The 20,497-nt window shown below is 37.5% G+C and overlaps 2 protein-coding genes across 12 annotated transcripts in view; both read left to right on the plus strand.

Annotated features, from left to right (window-relative positions):
- Positions 1–20,497, plus strand: part of ERC2 (ELKS/RAB6-interacting/CAST family member 2) — a 973,185-nt gene that overhangs the window by 284,377 nt on the left and 668,311 nt on the right. For all 11 annotated transcript variants that reach the window (XM_068559352.1, XM_068559351.1, XM_068559353.1 and 8 more), the window contains one exon: positions 17,393–17,548. In XM_068559352.1, coding sequence (XP_068415453.1) covers positions 17,393–17,548 — 156 coding nt within the window. The remainder of the gene's footprint in view (positions 1–17,392; positions 17,549–20,497) is intronic.
- LOC137773240 (transmembrane protein 11, mitochondrial-like) lies at positions 1,083–14,507 on the plus strand. The gene is made up of 2 exons (XM_068557765.1): positions 1,083–1,137; positions 14,134–14,507. The coding sequence occupies exons 1-2, from the start codon at positions 1,083–1,085 to the stop codon at positions 14,505–14,507; spliced, it is 429 nt and encodes a 142-aa protein (XP_068413866.1).

Below are 20,497 nucleotides of genomic sequence, written 5' to 3' on the forward strand. Positions count from 1 at the left end.
AATTCAGCAGAGTTTATCAAATGGGACATACATCAGTGACATAAGGGTTTTAGTAAGAGTCGCAGAAAATGTACTTGATCTGGTGAACTTGTTAACTAAAGTGGATTAAGAAGTTAGGGGCATAATGTGACTATGTGACAATATTTCTGTGGTAACTGAAGTGAGAATTGTAGCTATTTAGGTTTCGCGTCACATGACCAGCCACTGCACTTGTGTGTCATGAGTGGTGGTTCTTGTGTAACACTTACCCCAATGAGCTTTTCTATGGAAACTGAGTAGTAAGCAATTCAAGATTGAGCTTGACCAAATTGCTGCCTTGTAGATGTGCTGTTGATGAAAGAATATGACTTTGCATTCAGGTGCTAACTCTATGGTGAGGTTGATCTTTTGCTTTTAAAACTAAAAAGCAAGCCTTATCTTTGTGTTCAGGCAGATGTCTGCTGTTCTGCATGGGATTGACTGACCAGTAGTTGAGTTAATTTTCCCTTAAGAGATCACTTGGTGTTTGATCAAATTCAGTCAATTCACTTTCAGCAGGCATGGAAGGGATACACTGGAACATGGAGAAGGCAAGAAGTACTTGGTAACTTTTCCCAACATGTCATAGCTAGGAAGAGAGAGATTTCAAATTCAAACCTTGGCCATTGAAAGTATCCCACTTCCCAGTGTGAATTTAATTTGAGTCTTGGGATCTGGTCAGGAATACCATGAAGTGGCTGAAATGTTTTCTTTGGCTCTAGGGCCTACCCCGGTTTATTTCATCCATCTTTTGAACTGTTACTTATCTGAGTCTAAACACTGCGCTCAGCATTGTTTCTTCTCCCAAGGTGATGTGTTCGTAGCATATTGGTGTCAAGCCTCGTTTTTTCTAATCAAGCCAGTTTGATGGCTTTTAGGCCTTAAAAATAGGCCATAGCTCCTTTTGTGGCTACTAAACAGAATAACAGCAATAACAACAAAAATACCACCTGCATCACCAGTGACAGCTATAGCCCGAACACCACTCCACACATGTGGAGCCAGGTGCAAGGCATCTGACGTATAATAACCCATGAGTAGGTAAAATTAGCCCCATTTCACAGATGAGAAAGCCATGGTTTAGAGAAGATGAGCAACCTGCCCAAGGTCGTACAGCTGGTAGGTTGGCAGCTGAGATTTGAACACGGGTTTCTTCTCTGAAGTTCTTAGACTCTCTACTCTTCCAGTCTGCTTTTGCTGAAGATGACCCATCAGTTCAACTAGTTTTTCTTTCCACACTTTGGAAATTATGCACTGAGTTTTGCATCATAGAACAGGTTGAGGCAGTTCATGAGAGCTGGAAAGTTCCATTTGATATATTTGGAAAGGGGCAATATTGTACATTGTGCTATAAGGCAAGATTCATCCTTTTTACAGGTATATGTTATCAGTCCTGCACATGGGGCTCCAAATATGTACCCTACAGCCAACATATGCCCTGTTTTTTTCCCTTGAGTTTTAAGTCTTGCCCTGAAGTCTTTATAGCAGTGTGGAGCATAACTCATTTAAACTTGCAAAGCCCTGTGTTTTTGATGTGCCCTATCCACTTTTGATACCAAAAATTATCCTTTAGCTTTTTTTTTTCTTGAGAAAATTCTTCATTTTCTCATCTTTCAACTTAAATGGGACACGGTTTTGTTTTTTTCTTTTTTAACTATTTTCCTTAAATAAGGGGAAAAATGTGGGTTTTAAGTGATAGCCAGAAAAAGCAAAATGTCAAGTTAAATGTTAGCTCTGGATGGTATATGGTTGTCATTTAGAAGCAAGGAAGATTAAAAAAGTGAGACTTTTTTTTTGCCCAAACTCTTCTTATATGTGTTTGAATCTAAATGTTTGAGTTGCTAATTGATAATTCCTGCTATAAACAGGTTTATTTTGTGTGACTGTAACTCCTGAAGTTGAATTACAAATACCAGTGCTTACCAAGCAGCTATATTGTATACAGCACCATGGTGGGCCTTTCAGAAAAAGTGAGCGCTCAGTCTTTAAGGGGCTAGTGGAAGGAAGTATATAAGCCTGGATCTAAATAGTGACCTAAGAACAGCAAAATGGGCTGCAGAGACTCAGAGGATATCAAATAAGAGAGGGACAGGGAATGCTTCTTGGAGGAGATAGCATTTGGGGAGGGCCTTGAAAAAATGGCATGATTTTGATAGTGGGTAGAGGGATTATTTATAAACAGTGGGAACCATATCAGCAAAGGCAAGGAGGTTGGAAATTATGAGACGTGTCGGGGGAAGAGCAAGTCATTCAGTTTGGTTGAGAGAAGACTTTTTAAATTTAAAAAGCAATGGAAGATCAAATGAAACCATAAGAATGTGGGAGAAAAGAAATAATAGAGATAAAAGCTGAAATTAATGAAATAGAAACCAAACATATACAACAGGGGAATATAAAAGCTGAACACTGATTCTTTGAAGAGATTAACAGATCTCCTGGTCAGAATCATTGAGAAAAGTAGAGACAGACAAATAAACAATATCAGGATTGAAAGGGGGCAATCACTATCAATCTTACTGACTTTAAAAATATCAGGGGATTTTATTAACAACATTGTGATAATAAAGTTGAAATTTTAGTTTAATTCTTTCAAAAATACAACTTACCAAAACTGGATGAGAAGAAACAGAATATCTAGAATATCTGAGTAGTCCTGTATATTAAAGAAAATGTTTCTATGATTTGAAACCTTACCACCAAAAATATATCTAAAAAACAAACCAAACAAAAAATCCCGTAGTCCCAGATGGCTTCTTCAATGAATTTTACTAGACATTTGAAGAAAAAACTATATCAGTCATACAAAAACTATACCAGAGAATAGAAAAAGAGGAAACACTTCGCATTTTATTTTATGAGGCCAGTATAACCTTGATATCAATACCCAACAAAGCCATTACAAGAAAGGAAAATTACAATCAATCTCTCATAAACATCAGTGCAAAATATTCTAGTGAACTGAATGCAGTGACAGTGACCAAGTTGTGCTTATTCCAGGAAGGCAGGGTTGGACTAATATTTGGATATCAATCAATGTTATTTACCACATTAACAGGATAAAGGAGAAAAATTAATTTCAATGAATGCGGAGAAAGCATTTGATAAATGCAACATTCATTTATGCTAAAAAAAAAAAAAGCTTTTATCAAACTTAGATTAGGAGAGAATTTTAATCTGATAAGAGGTAGCTACAAGAAAGCTACAGCAAGTATCATATTTAATGGTAAAATATATAAAGCTTTCCTTATAATATAAGGAACAAGACAAGAATGCCTATTACTATCACTTCTACTCAACAATATTCTGGATATCCTAGGTATAAGAATTATAAAGGAAGAAATAAAACCCTTTTATTCACAGGCACCATAATTTTGTGCGTAAAAAATCTCAATGAATCCATATATAAACTACTAGATTAATAAATGAACTTAAACAGCTGGTCAGTACATAAAAATGAATCATCTGCATACCAGTAACAAACAATTATGAAATGAAATTTAGAAAACAATATAATTTAGGATGGTATTAAAAAACCCAAAATATCTAGGAGCAAATCTAACAATGGTAAGCAAGACCTAATTTAAGTAGAAGGTACAAAACATAATTACATATGGAATAAGCAAAAACTTGAAACAAATGAAATAGCTATCAACAGTGGAGTGGATAAATAAATAGTGAAATATTCACACAATGAAATGCTATATGGCAATGAGAAGGACCAAGCTATTGCTTCATGTAACAACATAATTGAATAACTCCAAAACAGTGTGGAAAGAAGCCAGACACAAAAGAATACATACAATATGATTCTGTTTATATGTGTTCCAAAAATAGACAAAAGTAATCAATGGTGTTAGATGTCTGGATAGTGGTTAATCTGGAGGAGGAGGGAGGGTGGGGAGGTTGGGAAGGGGCGTGAACGAAGCTTCTGGAGTAGAAGTAATATTCTATTTTATGATATGGTTTGTATGTAATCAGCCGTGTTCACTTTATCATAATTCATCACGCTGAAAACCTGTGATTTGGCTACTTTCCTATGTGTAGTATACTTTAATTACAAAGTTCATTGAAAAATAAAGGAAGAAAAACTCAAAAATAAAAAGACAAATAATGCTATTAAAAATTGGGCAAAGGATTTGAATAGGCATTTCTTCAATGGAAACATGCAAATGACCAATAAGAACATGAAAAGATGTCCAGTTTGATTTGTCATAAGGGAAATGCAAATCTAAACCACAATTAGATAAAACTTAGCCCCCACTAGGATGGCTAAGATAAAAAGACAGACAATAACAAGTGTTGGGAAGATGTGGAAAAGCTGGGCCCTCATATATTGATGGTAGGAATCTAAAATGGTTGAGTCCATTTTTGAAAACTATTTGGCAGTTCTTCAAAATGTTAAATGTAGAGTTACCATATACACCCAAACAAATTGAAAACGTGTACACACAAAAACCTATACACAAATGTTCATATTATAATTGTTAATAATAGTCAAAAACCTAAAGCAACCCAAATGTTCACTATCTTGTATGAATAAACAAAATATGGTATATCTATATAGTGGAATATTATTCAGCAATGAAAAGAAATGAAGGACTGATACATGCTATAACATTGATGAGCCTTGAAAACATGCTAAATGAAAGAAGCCAGTTGCAGAAGGCATCTTATATGATGCCATTTATATGAAATGTCCAGTATAGGCCTATCCATAGAGATAGAAAGTAGATTACTGGTTGCAGGGAGCTAAGGGGAGAGGAGAAAAAGGAGTGACTGCTAATAGGTACAACAATTTGGGGTGATGAAACTATTCTGGAATTAGATCGTGGTGATGGTTGCATAAATCACTGAATTATACACTTTAAAAAAGTGAATTTTATGGTATATATATTGTATATCAATAAAGCCATTATTAAAAAATGAAGATATTATAAAAGAAAGGGTCAATAACTTTGGTTACTCAAAGATTAAAAAATAAAATGAATTATAGAATAACCAACTAGGAGATGCATTTCTAAGGTGTATAGTAGTTAGAGTCTTAATAATATATAAAGAGGTTATATTTATCAGTGTGCAATAAAAGCTTGGGGAAAAAAATGTACCAAAATGTTGACACTAATTCTAGAAGGGGAGATTAGAAAGGATTTTTTTCTTCTTTTTCCCCCCTATATTTTTATGTTTTCAGTAGTGTGCATTCATTATATAGGGATGATCAGGAATTATAATTTAGGAAAAACATCAATAAGTTTGTTGAAAGAAAAACCATCTATCAAAAGGCTTAAAGATACACAATTTCTTCTATTCTGGTTTCTTTTGCTGAACTGAAAAGGCTCCAAAGTGGAGAAGGTTATGTTATTTATGGAAATTGAGAATCTGGTCCTGCCACTTAGTGCTTCTCTGAAGTCCGGCTTTCTCTTCTGTGAGACGGGACCATGATACCAGGCTGCGCAGAGTTGCAGTGAGAATTAAAATGGCTTAAGGCACGGGAAAATCCTGGCATACAGTAGATGCTCAAGGAATTCTCTGCTCCTCCATCCCTTCCTTTTCAGTCTGAAAATTGAATTTTACCTGTTAAAAAAAAAAAAAAAATAGAGATGGTACCTTTGAGCAAGGACCACCAGAGAGAAAGAATTTAACAAGCTTACTTCAGAGTCTTAGCTCTGAATACACACACAGTTTGCATGTGGAAAGACTTTAAAAGTGTCTTTGAAATGAGAAACCAGTGGAGAAAAAAATAGCAACTCCCAGTAGGCCTGTGGTATAATAAATGACCCAGGGACTTTGTTGGGTCCTTGGCAAGTCACTTGTCCCCTCTGGCTCTCACTATTCTCATTTGGCAAATGAAGGGATTGAACAAAGTGTCCTGCTTTAAAAATTCTACTGAGTCTGGAGGCTTGGTGACTGGCAATTTGGACTCTCAGAGGGCCTGCCTGGGGAGTCTGAATTGACATGGCATTCTTGCAAAGTTTAAAGCTTTGTTTTGTTTGCTCCATCTTGGCCAGCTCTGCTCAGGCCAGCAGCCCCTGCCCTCTCCCTTGCTGGTGCTCAGGTTCCCAGCTTATTGTTTATTTAGGCATTGCAGTTTCCTTATTGACGTGCGCACCCCGCTCCAGCGGAGTTGAGAAGTCAACCACAGGCCTCAAGTGAACTCCCCCTTCAAGTTTCAGTAATGACAGTGTACTGGCCGTCACATGCCTCATCCCTAAGGCATGGTCCACTTTCCACATCCCTCAGGCCTTGTTGGTGACTTGGGGTGGCCTGAATTCCTCTGCCGCCTGTTGCTTTTTCCATGAGACAAGCTTGTTGAACATAGAAGGATTTGCAGTATGTTTTGGAGATCCTGAGACTGAGGCCCCAAACCAGGGCTGTTGGGGGCTTTGGGGGAGTGTTAAAAGGAATTGGAAGAGCAAGTTCAGGTTGCTGGAAGGCCAGTAAGGAGAACTTCTTCACCTGATCTTTTTCCAAAGAGTGTTGAAGAGAATGGAAGTGTCAGGTGTCCGTCTTTTTATTACTCCCTGAAATGCATTCACAATTTTGCAAAGTAGTATTTCACTGAATTTCTGGGAATTCAAGCATTCTTTGTATTCAGATGTTTGTGAAAGATGACATGGATCCAGCCTTGGGAGGGCAGGCTGCACACACCGAGGGGCTACCCTGTCATCTGGAAGCAGTTTCTGAAATTTCTTCCTTCTTTTCCTCTCTTCCCAACATCTTCACAAAAATTTTCTTTTGACCTTGCTCTGTGATCTTTAAAGGCTAAAAGTACTGTGTGGAAGAAAGGACCAAAAGAGCCCAGCTTCTAGGTGGCTGACTGTCGTTGAGGCCAGTCTGTCCTGAGGTTGTCCTGGGAACAGCAAGGTCACAGTGTGTGGCCTTCTCACTCCTATTCAAGGGAAGGCTATGTGGAGGGAATCATTCCAGTTTATGAAAGGTGTTTAAAAAATGATTAGAGAAGATAATTACTGTGATACAAACAAACACTTCATGAAGTGTTATCACGAAGCAGGCAGTCTTCATGTGGAGAACTGCAAAATGGGGTGGAAGGTAGGAAGCTTTTACAGGATAAGGAAAAGAGAACAAGGAAGAGAAAAATAGAAAGCATCTGATTGGCTGGGGCGGCATAGTCAACCTTGTTTGAGGTGAAAAGGAATAAGGGAATAAGTACCGAGCCCAGAGTTGGTTTAGTGTTTGGGGATTGGCTGACTGGGTATACTGTGTTTCTGGTCTAGTAGAACATTTACAGGGACATGAAAGTTATAAGTTTTGGTTTGTTGATATGGCACCCTCTTGAGCCCAGAAAGTTATTTCAACAAAAGAGAAAATCTTAGGTAAGTTATTTCCCTTTTGTGGATATCCTGACCTATAAAGTGGGTAAAATAAATACTTAATTCATAGGGTTATGGGCAAGATTAAATGAGATTTTCTAGCACAGTGCTTGCCTTAGTAATCAATACACATCAGCTGATGTTGTTATTAATCCATTTTTAATACCAGAATGGAGAAACATTGTTTGCTTCTGTCCTGTGCTATTCCCGTCTGTATATTCAGATAATGCAAATGCATTTATATTGTAGCATAAATGGGGAAGAAAATGTAGGCATAAAAAAAATCTTTTGATGTGTTTTTCTGCAGCCCAAGGAACTTGCAAATAGATACAAATTTTTGTGTCACCCTGTCCTTAAAGGGAATGTCTTTAGAGGCCAAGTCACTGTTAGTTAAAACACACACATACACACACACACAAACAACCACAAAAAACTAGTTTGTGATGCACCTAGTCCACAGGTTGGTACTGGAGAGGCTCTGTATTAGGCTGTCTTACAGGCACATGGATATGATTTTGGATTAGCCAGTGGTCCCTTCCATGCATTGGAAACATAGGAAACTCTCACTATTAATTGCAGCAGCTTTCTATGTAGGGTTGATACTCAACTGAGAGGCATAGGTATAGCTATACTGATTGTTAAAATATTGAAATAGTTCTATGGTTACCCCAAACCCTCAGAGTACCTGTCGCACTCTAGCTCTTACCCTGGGACCCCCCAAATCCAGCAACTAAAGAGTTAACCCCTGTCCGCACAGGGACTTCCCAGACCTGGTTTCTGTGCTCCAGGTGGCATCTATTCTGGTTGGTTCTTGCCCTGTGCAGTACTGTTGTTGAATGACTCAGCAATCACCCCTGACTCTGGGATTTAAAACACTGGGATTCAGTTTCCAATTAAGATAACACAACTCCATTGAAACTGCCCTTATGTCCCCAGTGATATCCTAATTTTTTTTCTTAGTCTTTAGTGTCTTCAAACCTTTCTTTGACTCCCTTTCTTTCTTGAAACTTCACTCTCTTATTCTCTGCAAACTTTTCATGATTTCCATCAATTTTTACCCATCTTTCTTTTGGTGATTCCTCCACTGTTTTTTCTATACTTGATTCTCAACTATATCTGAGAATTCTTTCACCACTAGGCTGATGACTCATCATTTCTACTGTCACAACTTCCATTTTAGCTTTGGTTTTTATTATTAACTTCCCCAAAGCCATCTTATTGCCTTCTTTTTACCAGCTTGTAAGTGATTCCCAGTCAGATTCAAGTACAAACTCCTCACTTGATTCTGAAGACTGCTTATCATTCAGCCCCATCTTCCTTTCATTTCCTACTTCACTGCAACTAAAAGTGATCTCTACTTTTTAATCAGTCCTGTCTTACTCTTCTTTGATACATGGTCCATACTTGTTCTGTTATTCCTTCAACTTATATTAATTAAATATTATGTGCTGGACATCACATTGAGTGCTCTTGACTTTGCGTGTATTATTACTTCTGGCTGGAAAACATTTAATTTTCTTGATAATCTTGTTCTTATCTATCTCCATAGCCCATATTAGAGTCCTGTGCTTTCTGGAGATTTCTTGACTCTTCTGTGGTGGCCTTACCCATTTCTGACTTGCCTGTGTTCTTATAAAATATTATATCTAACTATATTTTTTGTTATCTTTCACACTGTTTCTTGTGTATTATACTCTTCTGGTTACAAGTGAATGAAACCCTGCTACTGTATTTTGATGTTATGGAGAGTAGATGATTCAGATACAGCTGTATCTAGCTGTTCAAATGATATTATAAGGGCCCCATCATTTAGGCAGATTCTTAATACATGGTATCACAGAAGGCCACAACCAGCCACAGGCCCATATTTATCATTCATAATCTCACATAAGGAGAGGTCCTTGATTTTGTGTCAGTCCCCTCAAAGAACTCTGACTGGCCTTGATGGCTTAATGAATTCACCCCTGGATCAGTCAGCGTCCAGAGGATCCATGGTGCTTGCCACTGTGGGTCAGACTAGAAAACCCCACTAAAACCACAGGGAGTTGGGGAGATGTAGTTCCTAAAAGAAAGAGAAGTTGAGCAAATAGACAAAAAAGAAACAGATACTGCCACAGCTGGAAACAGGAAGGAAGGAGAGAGCACGTAGTGTGTGTTAGGTATTACACTGGAAGGTGTGCATGTTGTCACTCATTTAAGTCTCATAACAACCTTAGGTTATAGGATTAGCAAGGTTAGGAACACACGAAGATAAACAGGGCGGACTAAAAATAGAAGCTACTGTCTTTTACATGTGTACCTTACCGAACTGGGGGATGGATAGGGGCTTCTATACTATTGTTGGCTTATAATGGCAACCCTTTATTCTCTTGAGGGAGTTCCGTGATAGGTACTTTTCATGCATTACAGATCACTTGTAATTTTCATAACATGCTCTTGAGCACGGTCTTATTTCAGGAAAGCTCAGTATCTTGCCCAAAGACATAAAAAACTGATTTGCATCCAGGTTTGTGACTTTCTAAGGGTCAGTTGCATTGTTTTATCTTTAGCTCTTTTTGTTAGACATGAGTCTGTTAACAACAACAACAAATTAATACATGGAGACCAAAACCTCAGAGGTCACATAGTGTCCAGCAAGAACCACTAGAGACATATCTTCTCCCTGTGTGTCATTAGTAGTGTGTACAGAGACAGGACAGCAGGATGCATGCCTGGGGCATGGACTTGATGAAGAATGAGTCAGAAGTAGGCCATTGAGACCATGAAAAGAAACATCAAAACACTGTAATTGGGCTTCCCTGGTGGCACAGTGGTTAAGAATCCGCCTGCCAATGCAGGGGACACGGGTTTGAGCCCTGGTTCGGGAAGATCCCACATGCCGTGGAGCAACAAAGCCCGTGCTCCACAACTACTGAGGCTGCGCTGTAGAGCCCGTGAGCCACAGCTACTGAAGCCTGGGCGCCTAGAGCCCATGCTCCGCAACGAAGAGTAGCCCCCGCTCTCTGTAACTAGAGAAAGCCCGCATGCAGCAACGAAGACCCAATGCAGCCAAAAATAAATAAATAAATAAATTTATTTTTAAAAAAAACCCAAAAACACCCTAATTGCTTTTAATTTGAACTAGCCCAACCTGATTCTGCGCTTGTGCATTTTGCTCTAAAGAATTAGATACCGTCTGAATAAACAGACAAACACAAAAACAGCAAGACGAAAAAACAGCGTGTCCCATGTCATCTTCTAATCTAGGTCATCATCTTTTTATAGTTTGATAAAGGCCCAAGAAGAAGAGTTTTTGGTTTTTTGTTTTTCCTCCTAATGTGCCTTAGGCCCAAGTTGACTTCTTTGTGGAGCGCTTAACTTGGGCTCACATAACCACGGTGAATTCCACACAGTAAATCCTTCCAAAGGCAAGGCATTACTCAGATAGCTGGACCAAAGACTGCTCAGTTATGTTTGCAACTACAACTAGATGATTTTTAAAAGTGAAGCCTTCAAGAGCCTCTGTGGTATCCAGTAATAATAGTCTAGAATTTTATCCTAAATAAAGTGTAATATAATTATGTAGGGATGTTTCCTGAACATTAGATCACGTCTTCTCTTTAGACCAATTGGCCCTATGTTTGTTGATTAATGTCCGTAGACCGATATGTGATCACACCGAGTTCCACGCTCTGTAAAAAAAATGCTTGTATTTTCTTTCTTGGCCTGATATTAAAATGAAACCAGTAGTTCTTCCTGTATTTGAAAGGAAAGCACATTGTGACACTCAGCAGTAACATAATTGTTACTTTTTGTGACTAAATGATACTGCTTTTTTTGATATTCCACCCACTCACCATTTCAGTGTCCACAGTTCCTAGAGAGGAATTGAAAACTGTTTCTTGCTGTTTAAGGGGAACATAAGGTTTGGCAAACACAAAAAGGGTAGTAAAGGCATCTTTACTGGCAAAGTTTCTCCAGAGAGTTTACTCCTAGGGTTGCTGTACACTTATGCCAAGTTGGATAGCTCTTGAGAGTAGCTTCATGTTTTTCTAAATGTACTTGGCCAGTAAAGTTGTCCTAGTCTCTTTTGCACTGATCAGTCTTGTCCCTTGTATATCTTGGACACCTAAAGTCATTTAGAACACCCAAGTCACCTGAGGACCTTATGAAAGTGGAGATTCAGATTCAGTAGTTGGCTGAGTCGTGGCCTGAGATACTGCATTTCTAAAAAGCTCTCAGGTGATGTCAGTGCTGCTGTCTGTGGACCACACTTTGCATAACAAGGATCTAGACTGTGCTCCATGGTAGAGAGGTGTGCCCATGAATCTTGTTCATACCTACCTGGTATCTCACACACCTGGCAAGGTGAGTGGTACCCAATAGATGCTCAGTATATGTTTATTGAATGAATGAGAGAACTTCCTGTATCTAAATTTATTATCAACTATAGCAGACATGTCATAGAAAAATCCAGAGATTATTAAAAAAAAAAAAAAAAAAGATAAAAGCAGAGATAAAATAAACTTATTTTAGTCTTTCCACCTGACCTTCATCCTCATTGCTGTAATCCCTGCACTCGTTGGCTTGCTAATATTCATGGCTGATTCCAGAATCAGCAAGCTGGGCCCATTGGGTAGATGGTTGCTAGGGGTTCGATTCCAGTGATTTATTGTTTGCCCATCAGATACCTGTTTTGCATCTTTTGGATGATGGATATAAAATAGTCTTGGGTATGAATCTTTAAGTAGGAGTTATAATCTGGATGTATAAAATGAAGTATTATTACAAGTATTATTTTATGAATATATGGAAAGGAGTAACTTAAAGAGATACTCAATTCAGATATTTTTTCTTACTCATGGGGAATGAAGCAAACACACTTAAGTTGTTATTTCCCCCCCCCCGCCCCGAAACTTTTTTCCCCACATTCTTGCAATCTTTAACCAAAATATGTTAATATTATAAAAGCAAAACAATTTCATGCTTTTCCTGTCTCAAGACTATTTGAAGAATGTCACCTGAGACATGGAGTGCTGAATCAGGGAGCATGGGAGTCTGTGTCCGTTCTTTTATTGCTCTGGGCTCAGAGCAGGCTCTCAGTAAATGACTTGAGTGACAGAAGCTGACAAGGTGATCTGGTTATTTAAGCCCTCAATTATTTTAAATTGGGGGTAATCATGGCAAGTTTTCTCTTGAAGAATCCAAATCATTGTTTTGACTCTTCACTTTAGTATATAATCCCGAGCTTAACATCATTAAAGTTCTATTTTTTTCCCCCAAGAATTGACTTCTAGAGGAATAATACTGGAAAAAATCAGAGTAAATAGAATACTTTACTGTAGGACTTCCCAGAGTGATTAATGCTAATATGCATTGGGAATCCCCAATAATCATTTCTCAAACTTATTTGACCCTGCAAGCCCCTTTTCACAGAGCATTTGGGTTCTGTGGACTTTGGGAAAAGCTGTTTTATGTTGTATTTCACTTACCCCATCTCTAAGGAAGGCCTACAGTTATCTGCTTTGAGAGCTTGCTTATTTGTGAAGCACAATCTAGATGAGTATTTGAAGATCACTACATAACTTATTTTAGAATATCTGTTAGAAATAACATTTAAAGATATTCCGATGAAGATTCTTTGGCGATTGGGAATAAAATGTTGCTCTGCCTTCTAAAACTCCACTTTTCAGGGTGTTACAGCATATGTCTTAAGTTTTTTTACTCTCTATTCTGGACCAGTGCTTGAGTTATTGAGCATGTGCATTTAGTATCTATTTTGAAAGGCAACATCCGTGTACAACATTGAGCCATATCAGGACTTGTGAGATAGTTTCCTTCTGTAGTCCTCCTTAAATATATGTTTTTAGTCATTTATCTTAGTTTTAGAGGTTTTAAAAAAAGAAAAAGATAAAATTTATTCTCCCTGATTTCCTCAAACTGAAGCAGTAGAGAAGGTGTGACCATGGCAGTCATTTTCTTTGCCTTTATTTTTCATGCTTATATTTCCTCATGTCTTTCTCTGGTTCAGCATTTTGAATATCTTCTTGGGCAGAATCAATAGATCATCTAATATGTCTGTGTATTTTGCATCTCTTCTCCTCCCTAGATCTTACTGATATTCTCCCATCGCCTTTTCTCTATGCTTATGATTTTAGGTATGAGTTCTTGAAATTGACTTCTTATTGTAAGAACAGAAATATAGATAAGGACAGAAGAAATAGATCCGTATTAAAGTGACTTCCACAATACCCATTTTTCTTTCTTTCATCTTCTCTTTTTCTTTCCTTTTTTTTTTTTTTTCTTTTTTTTTTTGGTATTTTGGGACATCTGTGGCTAAAGGAAAATAAGTTTGGGAAGAAATACAAAGGCTGGTTAATTTAAGAAAATTAGTAAAAGTTAAAATATTATTTTTAAAATGTGTTTCACCATTTGGTGAAATTTTAACTCGGATATGTATAGGTCAGTAGGATTTTCTATGTTTCTAACTCCATTCTGATCTTTCTTTAGCAGTATGTAATTTTTAGAAGTTCAGTGAAAAGCTCCTTTTTAACCCATTTAGAAGTTGGCAGTTGTGGTCATTGCTAACGTAAAGCCTTAGAAATTGACTGAGAGGAAAGCCGAGGGTTTCTTTTCCTGTTGCCTACATGATTGAGACCTGAAATTTTAACAAACGCTATCAAGAATTTAAGGTGTAAAATATGGGACTACAAAGCGTATTGCAGTACACAACATATTTATACATGTATATATACATACGTATATACATGTAAATATAGTTACTTTAGACTTGAATCTGAAATCTCAGGAGATTTTGGCCGCTGGATCACCGTGGGCAACTGCCTGCACAAGACCACCGTGCTGGCGGACACCGCCTGCCTCTTCACCCCTCTGGCGCTGCCCCTGGATTACTCCCACTATATCTCCCTGCCCACGGGCATGCTGAGCCTGGCCTGCTGCACCCTCTACGGCATCATCTGGCACTTCGACCCCTGCTGCAAGTACCTGGTGGAGTACGACGCCTACAGACTGTCCCGGCTGCCCCTGCACACACTCACCTCCTCCTCCCGGGTGGTGCTGGTCCTGAAGGACGACTTGCACAGAAAGAGACGGCACAACGCGATAGCACTGGCGGCCCTGGTGTACTATGTAAAGAAGATTTACGAGCTCTGCGCTGTATGATCGGGGCGGAGTAGGGGGAGCAGGCAGCCCGGCCCGCGAGGTGGCATAGCACCCATGCTGCTCTGTGAGGCAGCGGAGCCCGGGTAGGCATCTGGCTTCACGTTTGTTATTTTAAAGAAATAACAGATCACAAGTGTACCAGGGTTTTTTTTTAGCTCATCACACTAAGATGTGGATTTCCGTAACCCACAGGGGCCTGAGGCTGTGGAAGTCCGACCAGGCAGCAGGATGTGATGGAAGCAATGCTACAGAGGGGATGTGAACGCGCCTGGTTGGGGGCGGGGGGTGTCGTTAAGCATGTTGTTTACCTGTACCATCCAGAGCCAACCAGAAGCTATTGACCATTAAAATTATGAGAATTTCAAAAAAAAAAAAAGAAAGGAATGTTGGCCCTTTCACCCTTAATTTACAGTTAACTCTTGTAAAGATTGCACTTAGATATTTGTAAATGCTGAAAGATTGTATCTCAATAAAGAGGGGAAATCTATATTATATTGATTAGTTTTAATAGAGATCTATCTTTTACTATGTTTTAAAGAAATCATGTAGTCTTAAGGCCTTCTTGGGGATAAATAAAATTGTTACTAGTGGGTAGATTGGAGTGATGTGATCGGGGTGGGCATCATAATTATCTATGTGGCTTTTCAAGTTTTCTATAATGAGCATGTCAATTTTATAGTCAGAAAAAATCTTGATTTAAAATGACTCATTTATTTATGAAGGCTCTTATGAACTTCTGGAAGTTTTTTTTTTTTTTTTTCCCCATAGCCTTCTCATTATTGCTTCTCTTTTTATCTACAGTTATCACAGCTTAGAACTCAAATGAGTCACTAAGGAAGACTCCCTACATTCGTCAGCTTGGCCTGCTATAACAAAATAACCACAGACTGGGTGGTTTAAAAAACAGAAATTTATTTTCTCACAGTGCTGTAGGCTGGAAGTCTGAGATCAGGGTGGCAACATGGTTGGATTCCTGTGAGAGCTCTATTCCTGGCTTGCAGATGACTACCTTCTTGCTGTGTTCTCACATGGCAGAGAGAGAGAACAAGCTCTCTGGTATCTCTTCTTATGAGGGCGCTAATCCCATCATGAGGGCTCCATTTTCATGACCCCATCTAATCCTGATTACCTCCCAAAGGCCTCATCTCCAAATATAATCACATTAGGGGTTAGTGCTTCAACATATAAATTTTGGAGGCACGTTGACATTCAGTCCATAACATTCTCCTCGCTCAAATTGTCAGTATACAAGATTTCCAGATATGCAGCTAAAATAGGAAAGGACTGGCCGGCGATGCATAAAAACATGATAGTTATCACTGGATGGTAGAAATAGGGGAGATTTTTCTCCATTTACTGTGAATTTAAAGTATATTATTATACTTTTATAACTGAAAAAAATACAATAAATATTATTTTTAAAGTAAAATGAAATACTACAGAATGTAACATTCCATAACAGTCTTGCAAATTTCAGAATTGTTTTCTTTCATCTTCCTGGGGGTTTTCCTGAGAATTAATAAAAGTGTCTTCAGCACTTAGAGCACCCAGATATGGGCGCACAGTGGAGCTCGATAAGCAGCTGTTGCTGCTTCTCACTTTTTCTCTTTTAACAGTGATGGCGATGTCAATGATAATAATAATGATTATCATGTTGCCACAGGAAACATGCCATTGGGCATATAATATAGGAAAATAAAATAGAAAATAGCCACAAAATCAGGACAGACATATTTGTTGAAAAGCTTTTTCTATGAGTTGTTATAAATAGAATGCCCCATTCATTGTCTTTACTTCTGGAACTCTGTAGTCTTTTAGATTCTAAAAAATGAATTGGTAAAAAAAAAAATGCATTGGTGGCTCATTTTTTATTAAATTTCAATTACAAATGTAATATAAGCTCCTTGAATCTGCACAATAAAATGTCAGGTAGATGGTGACAGTCAGGAAACTTGAGGTCAAACTTTCAGTGTGTTTCATTCCAAGGACTGATTTGAGTCTAATACCTGAGGTTTGAAGAAATGTTTTTTTCCTCTATAAGAGTTCTCTCCTCTCTACTTTCTAATGCATCATTTCTTATTACGCTCTATCTTGTGTTTGGAGTCTGTCATTTCCTTTTTAAAAAAAATTCTCTATGGTTTTTCCTCAATTAATCCCACATTTCAGTGTAATATTTCTAGTTTTTTAACTCTGTAAATCAGTGGGTTAGAAATGCCCTTCAAGGTAGTAATGCTTTTTGTCACGCAGTCAGCTGACTGCTTGCCAAATAAATCATGATGTGATATCTTATTTCCAGTTGCTATAAATTTTCAATATTTAGTGTATCAGTCATACTAAGTCTGATTCAGTTATTTAATTTCACTTATGTCTGTATTTTAGATGAGAATCCTTTTCCCCATTAGTAGATTTTAATTTCCTTCTCTTTCACAGTCAAATTCCAAGCATGCCTTGTAAAACCAGCCACAGAATACACACATGAACAAACTGTTTTTGTATTTGCAAGTAGACTCAAAAATATACACTGGTAAACTATATTTGAAATTACAAATTCGTCTATTTAAATGACGTTTTTGTTTTCTAATACTTTAGATCACTTTTATCACTATTGCTTTGGTAATTTGATTCCCAGATATGAGACAAACATATCTAGGTAACTCTCTGTATTGTATTGACATAGGCTGTTTATTAGGAGCTTAAAAAAATCTCACAAGTGATCTTCAGAAGTGAAAAAAATAAATTGTTCTGAATTCAGGGCTATGTCTACACCATGATTAATGTATTACTACTGAAACTGCTTTCTGAAATTCTGTTCTGATAATATTAAAAAAACAATTTTCTTTCTCTTTTCTTTTCTTTTTTCTTTTTTCTTTTTTCTTTACCAACAGGACACAAAAATCGCTTCATTGGAGCGAAACATAAGGGATCTTGAGGATGAGATCCAGATGTTAAAAGCCAATGGTGTGCTGAACACTGAGGACCGCGAAGAAGAGATAAAACAAATAGAGGTTTACAAAAGTCACTCCAAGTTCATGAAAACCAAGGTATGGTCCACAATTATAAACTTTTATATTCTTAGTGTGACTGGAAAGTTATGGTTTAAATACATGCTTTCCCCAAATACCCACATAATCTGCTTTATGTGATATATGAAATATATGGACAATAAAGAAGAATGAAGAAGATTTTTAGTTCAGAAGCATGGATTCCAGAAAGAAACCAGGGAAAGCTTTTGGTAGAATTTCTACTTACTGAGGGGTTCAGGATTTCCTAATGAGTTGTTTGGTGTCCCTCTTTCATGGAAATTAACATTTATTTTTAATAGTCCTCTCTCTTCCAAATTTTTTGAGTTTTCATAAGTTTGCTATTTTTAAAAATTTCAATCATTGACCAATTTTTGGCCCATCCCTGGAAGGTGATTGTCTTCAAAGTTGTTGATCTTGGAAGCCAGTTTAACTGATTTCAATGGTATGAAGACATTTTCGTTTTAATGTAGTATTTAAGACAGAACTGATTTTGAGTCCCAATGCTGAAATTATTCAACCTCTGTAATCCTCAGTTTCTTCATCCATGAAATATGGATAAGAAAAAGAGAATACCTTCATTGTTGGGTTGCTTTGACAATTCCAGGAGGTTATGCATTTAAAGCACTTAGTCCCTTGAGTGATCTCTAAAATGCATTCAATAAATGTCAGGCATTGTTGTTGAGAGTGTTGTTATTATTACTGTTATCTGTTGGTGTGGAATATTTACGAAATATTGTTAGAGTAATCTGTTCCATTATTTTATATCAGTACTGCCAGTTTTAAAGAATTTGGCTTGTATTTTTCAAAATGAAACCTTAGATTGCAAATGGACCAATCATCTGAAAATCTATTATTTTTATATATGCATAATTATTAAATTTACGAACAGCCTAATAGGCCTTTTGAGACTTTGAGATGCTTTTATTTATTCCTCTATTTAAGCTATTTTCTTTCTGAAGACAATAATCACACCAGTTAAAAGTTTTTTTTTCTTATTTTTTCTACCACTTGCTCTTAAATACCCCTGTTCTTGTTCTAGGTTTTACTACTGTTTGTTGCTTTATAAAATACTACAGAGTTAAGAGTGATGCAGACTTCTGTGAGAAAGCAGTGGGAGTTGAGAGGAAAAATGCTTAAATGATGGTTACGATTTTTATCAGTTGTGAAATACATGCATAGTCATTGCAGAGAGTTTTCAAAATTATAGAGCGGAAATAACATCTAGCGTCTGCTTCACTGTGTGTGTTTGTATGTGTGTGTGTGTGTTTGTACGTGTGTGTGTGTGTGTGTGTGTGTTTCTCTAGGAAAAAAACAAAAACAAAAACTATGCTTACTTCTGCCAGCTTCCATCTGTAAGTTGAAGTTGAGATTGTGACTAAAAATTTATATCAAGGAGCAGAGATAAGAAGAATGTCCAGTGTATTTGAATATAACCCCTTCCTTTCAGGGATGGCCACAAAATGGAGAACGGGTTTCCCTGCTCAGTCCTCCCTTCTGGTTTCTTTATTGCAGTCCTTCCCTCATAGAGAGTTGAGCTGATGTGCAGCAAGCACAGTAGTAGGGTGGCCTGCAGACAATGACCAGATCACTCTAGGAATGAAGACCAGATGCACAGATATGAGTGAACGCATGAAGTTTGGGGGAAATTATTGTTTTGGCTGAAACTTTTCCTCCCCACCCTGTCCTGTCATTCAGCAGTGGGAGATAGTTCAAGCCACTTCTACAACTGAAAAGGCAATGAAATTTGTTAACTCTGCCCCTCACCATAGATTGTGCCCAGGTGAATAAAACATGTATATGGTCTTCAGCAAGCAAGTCATGACCTTTATTAGCCCACAGTCTTCTCAATCCTTGAGCTAGTTTTAACGTTTAATGGTTAGTTACTTTCAAGGGTTCCCAAAGTGGTTAGGTCAGAAGGATGTTTGAGGAGAGAAATAGAGTTAGGTGAAAAGAGTGCAAGCTGAAGACTAAAGCAGACTCTGGCAAATCTCTAGCCTGCCCTTTAGCCCCATGGCCTTGAGGAGTGACTTAAGTCACTCAGCCACATTTTCCTCTTCTGTAAAGTGGGGGCAACAATGTAAATCTTAGAGGGTGACTCAAAGTGTTAAATGAAATAATGTAGTTAAAGCACCTGGCTCAAAAAAGTAGCTAATAACAATATCCATTATTATTGAAGACATATAACCAAATATAATAATAATTATTATAATAATAGTAATATAAATGTTATATTTAACTTTAACAGGGAAAAAATGGATTTCTAAGAAATATAAATAAAAATGATTTCTTATAATATCATGCAGATATCCCTTATAGACTGATAAGAACATTACCTAAAAAGTACTAGTAAGAGTTAGTTTTTAATATTTTCTCCATTGAAAGAATGTTTTTATTGGATTGAGCTGTAACGTTTATTGCTTATACCTCGTATCATTACTTCAGTTGCTTTTTTTTCTTACCTTTCCTACTTTTGAGAGGGTAGTGTGGTTCCTTATTTAAGCCTGGGTATGGTTGAGCAAGTCTATTAAGACGTAGTTATTGCTAAGCATTTAGTCCTGAGTGCTTGTGTTTTGTGCTTTGTGAGATCCCTTAGGCTGTGTGAACTGATTCTAGTCGGGTAAATAATTTATCATGGAACTTGTTAAATTTTAGAGGCATAGACTGATACCCTCTAAAATTGGATTGCTCTCATAGTTCATGGTCCATTGTAGCCTATTTGGATAACTTTTCTACAAAGCTTATAGGAATATGTTGCTTGTCAACATCATCACACATATCCGAGGAGTTAATTTTTACAATAGTTGGTTACACACATTGACAAGAAAACTGTTTAGTGTCACCATTGGAGTCTCTTGAATTCTTTTGTTTGTTCAGAGTTATATGGATAAAGCTTTCAATATTGGATTTTGAGCTCTGTGGTCCCCAAAGGGGCACTAAAAGTGGTGCACGTTTAAAGTATTTCCCATT

This window comes from Eschrichtius robustus, chromosome 12, assembly GCF_028021215.1.
Source record: "Eschrichtius robustus isolate mEscRob2 chromosome 12, mEscRob2.pri, whole genome shotgun sequence".
NCBI classification, from domain to species: domain Eukaryota; kingdom Metazoa; phylum Chordata; class Mammalia; order Artiodactyla; family Eschrichtiidae; genus Eschrichtius; species Eschrichtius robustus.

Bases quoted from the DNA above. Each gene is read 5' to 3' on its own strand.
- LOC137773240 (XM_068557765.1), top strand. From the start codon at position 1,083: ATGAGAAAGCCATGGTTTAGAGAAGATGAGCAACCTGCCCAAGGTCGT. The intron at 1,138-14,133 runs GTAGGTTGGCAG...CTGAAATCTCAG, and splicing joins TGCCCAAGGTCGTACAGCTG to GAGATTTTGGCCGCTGGATC.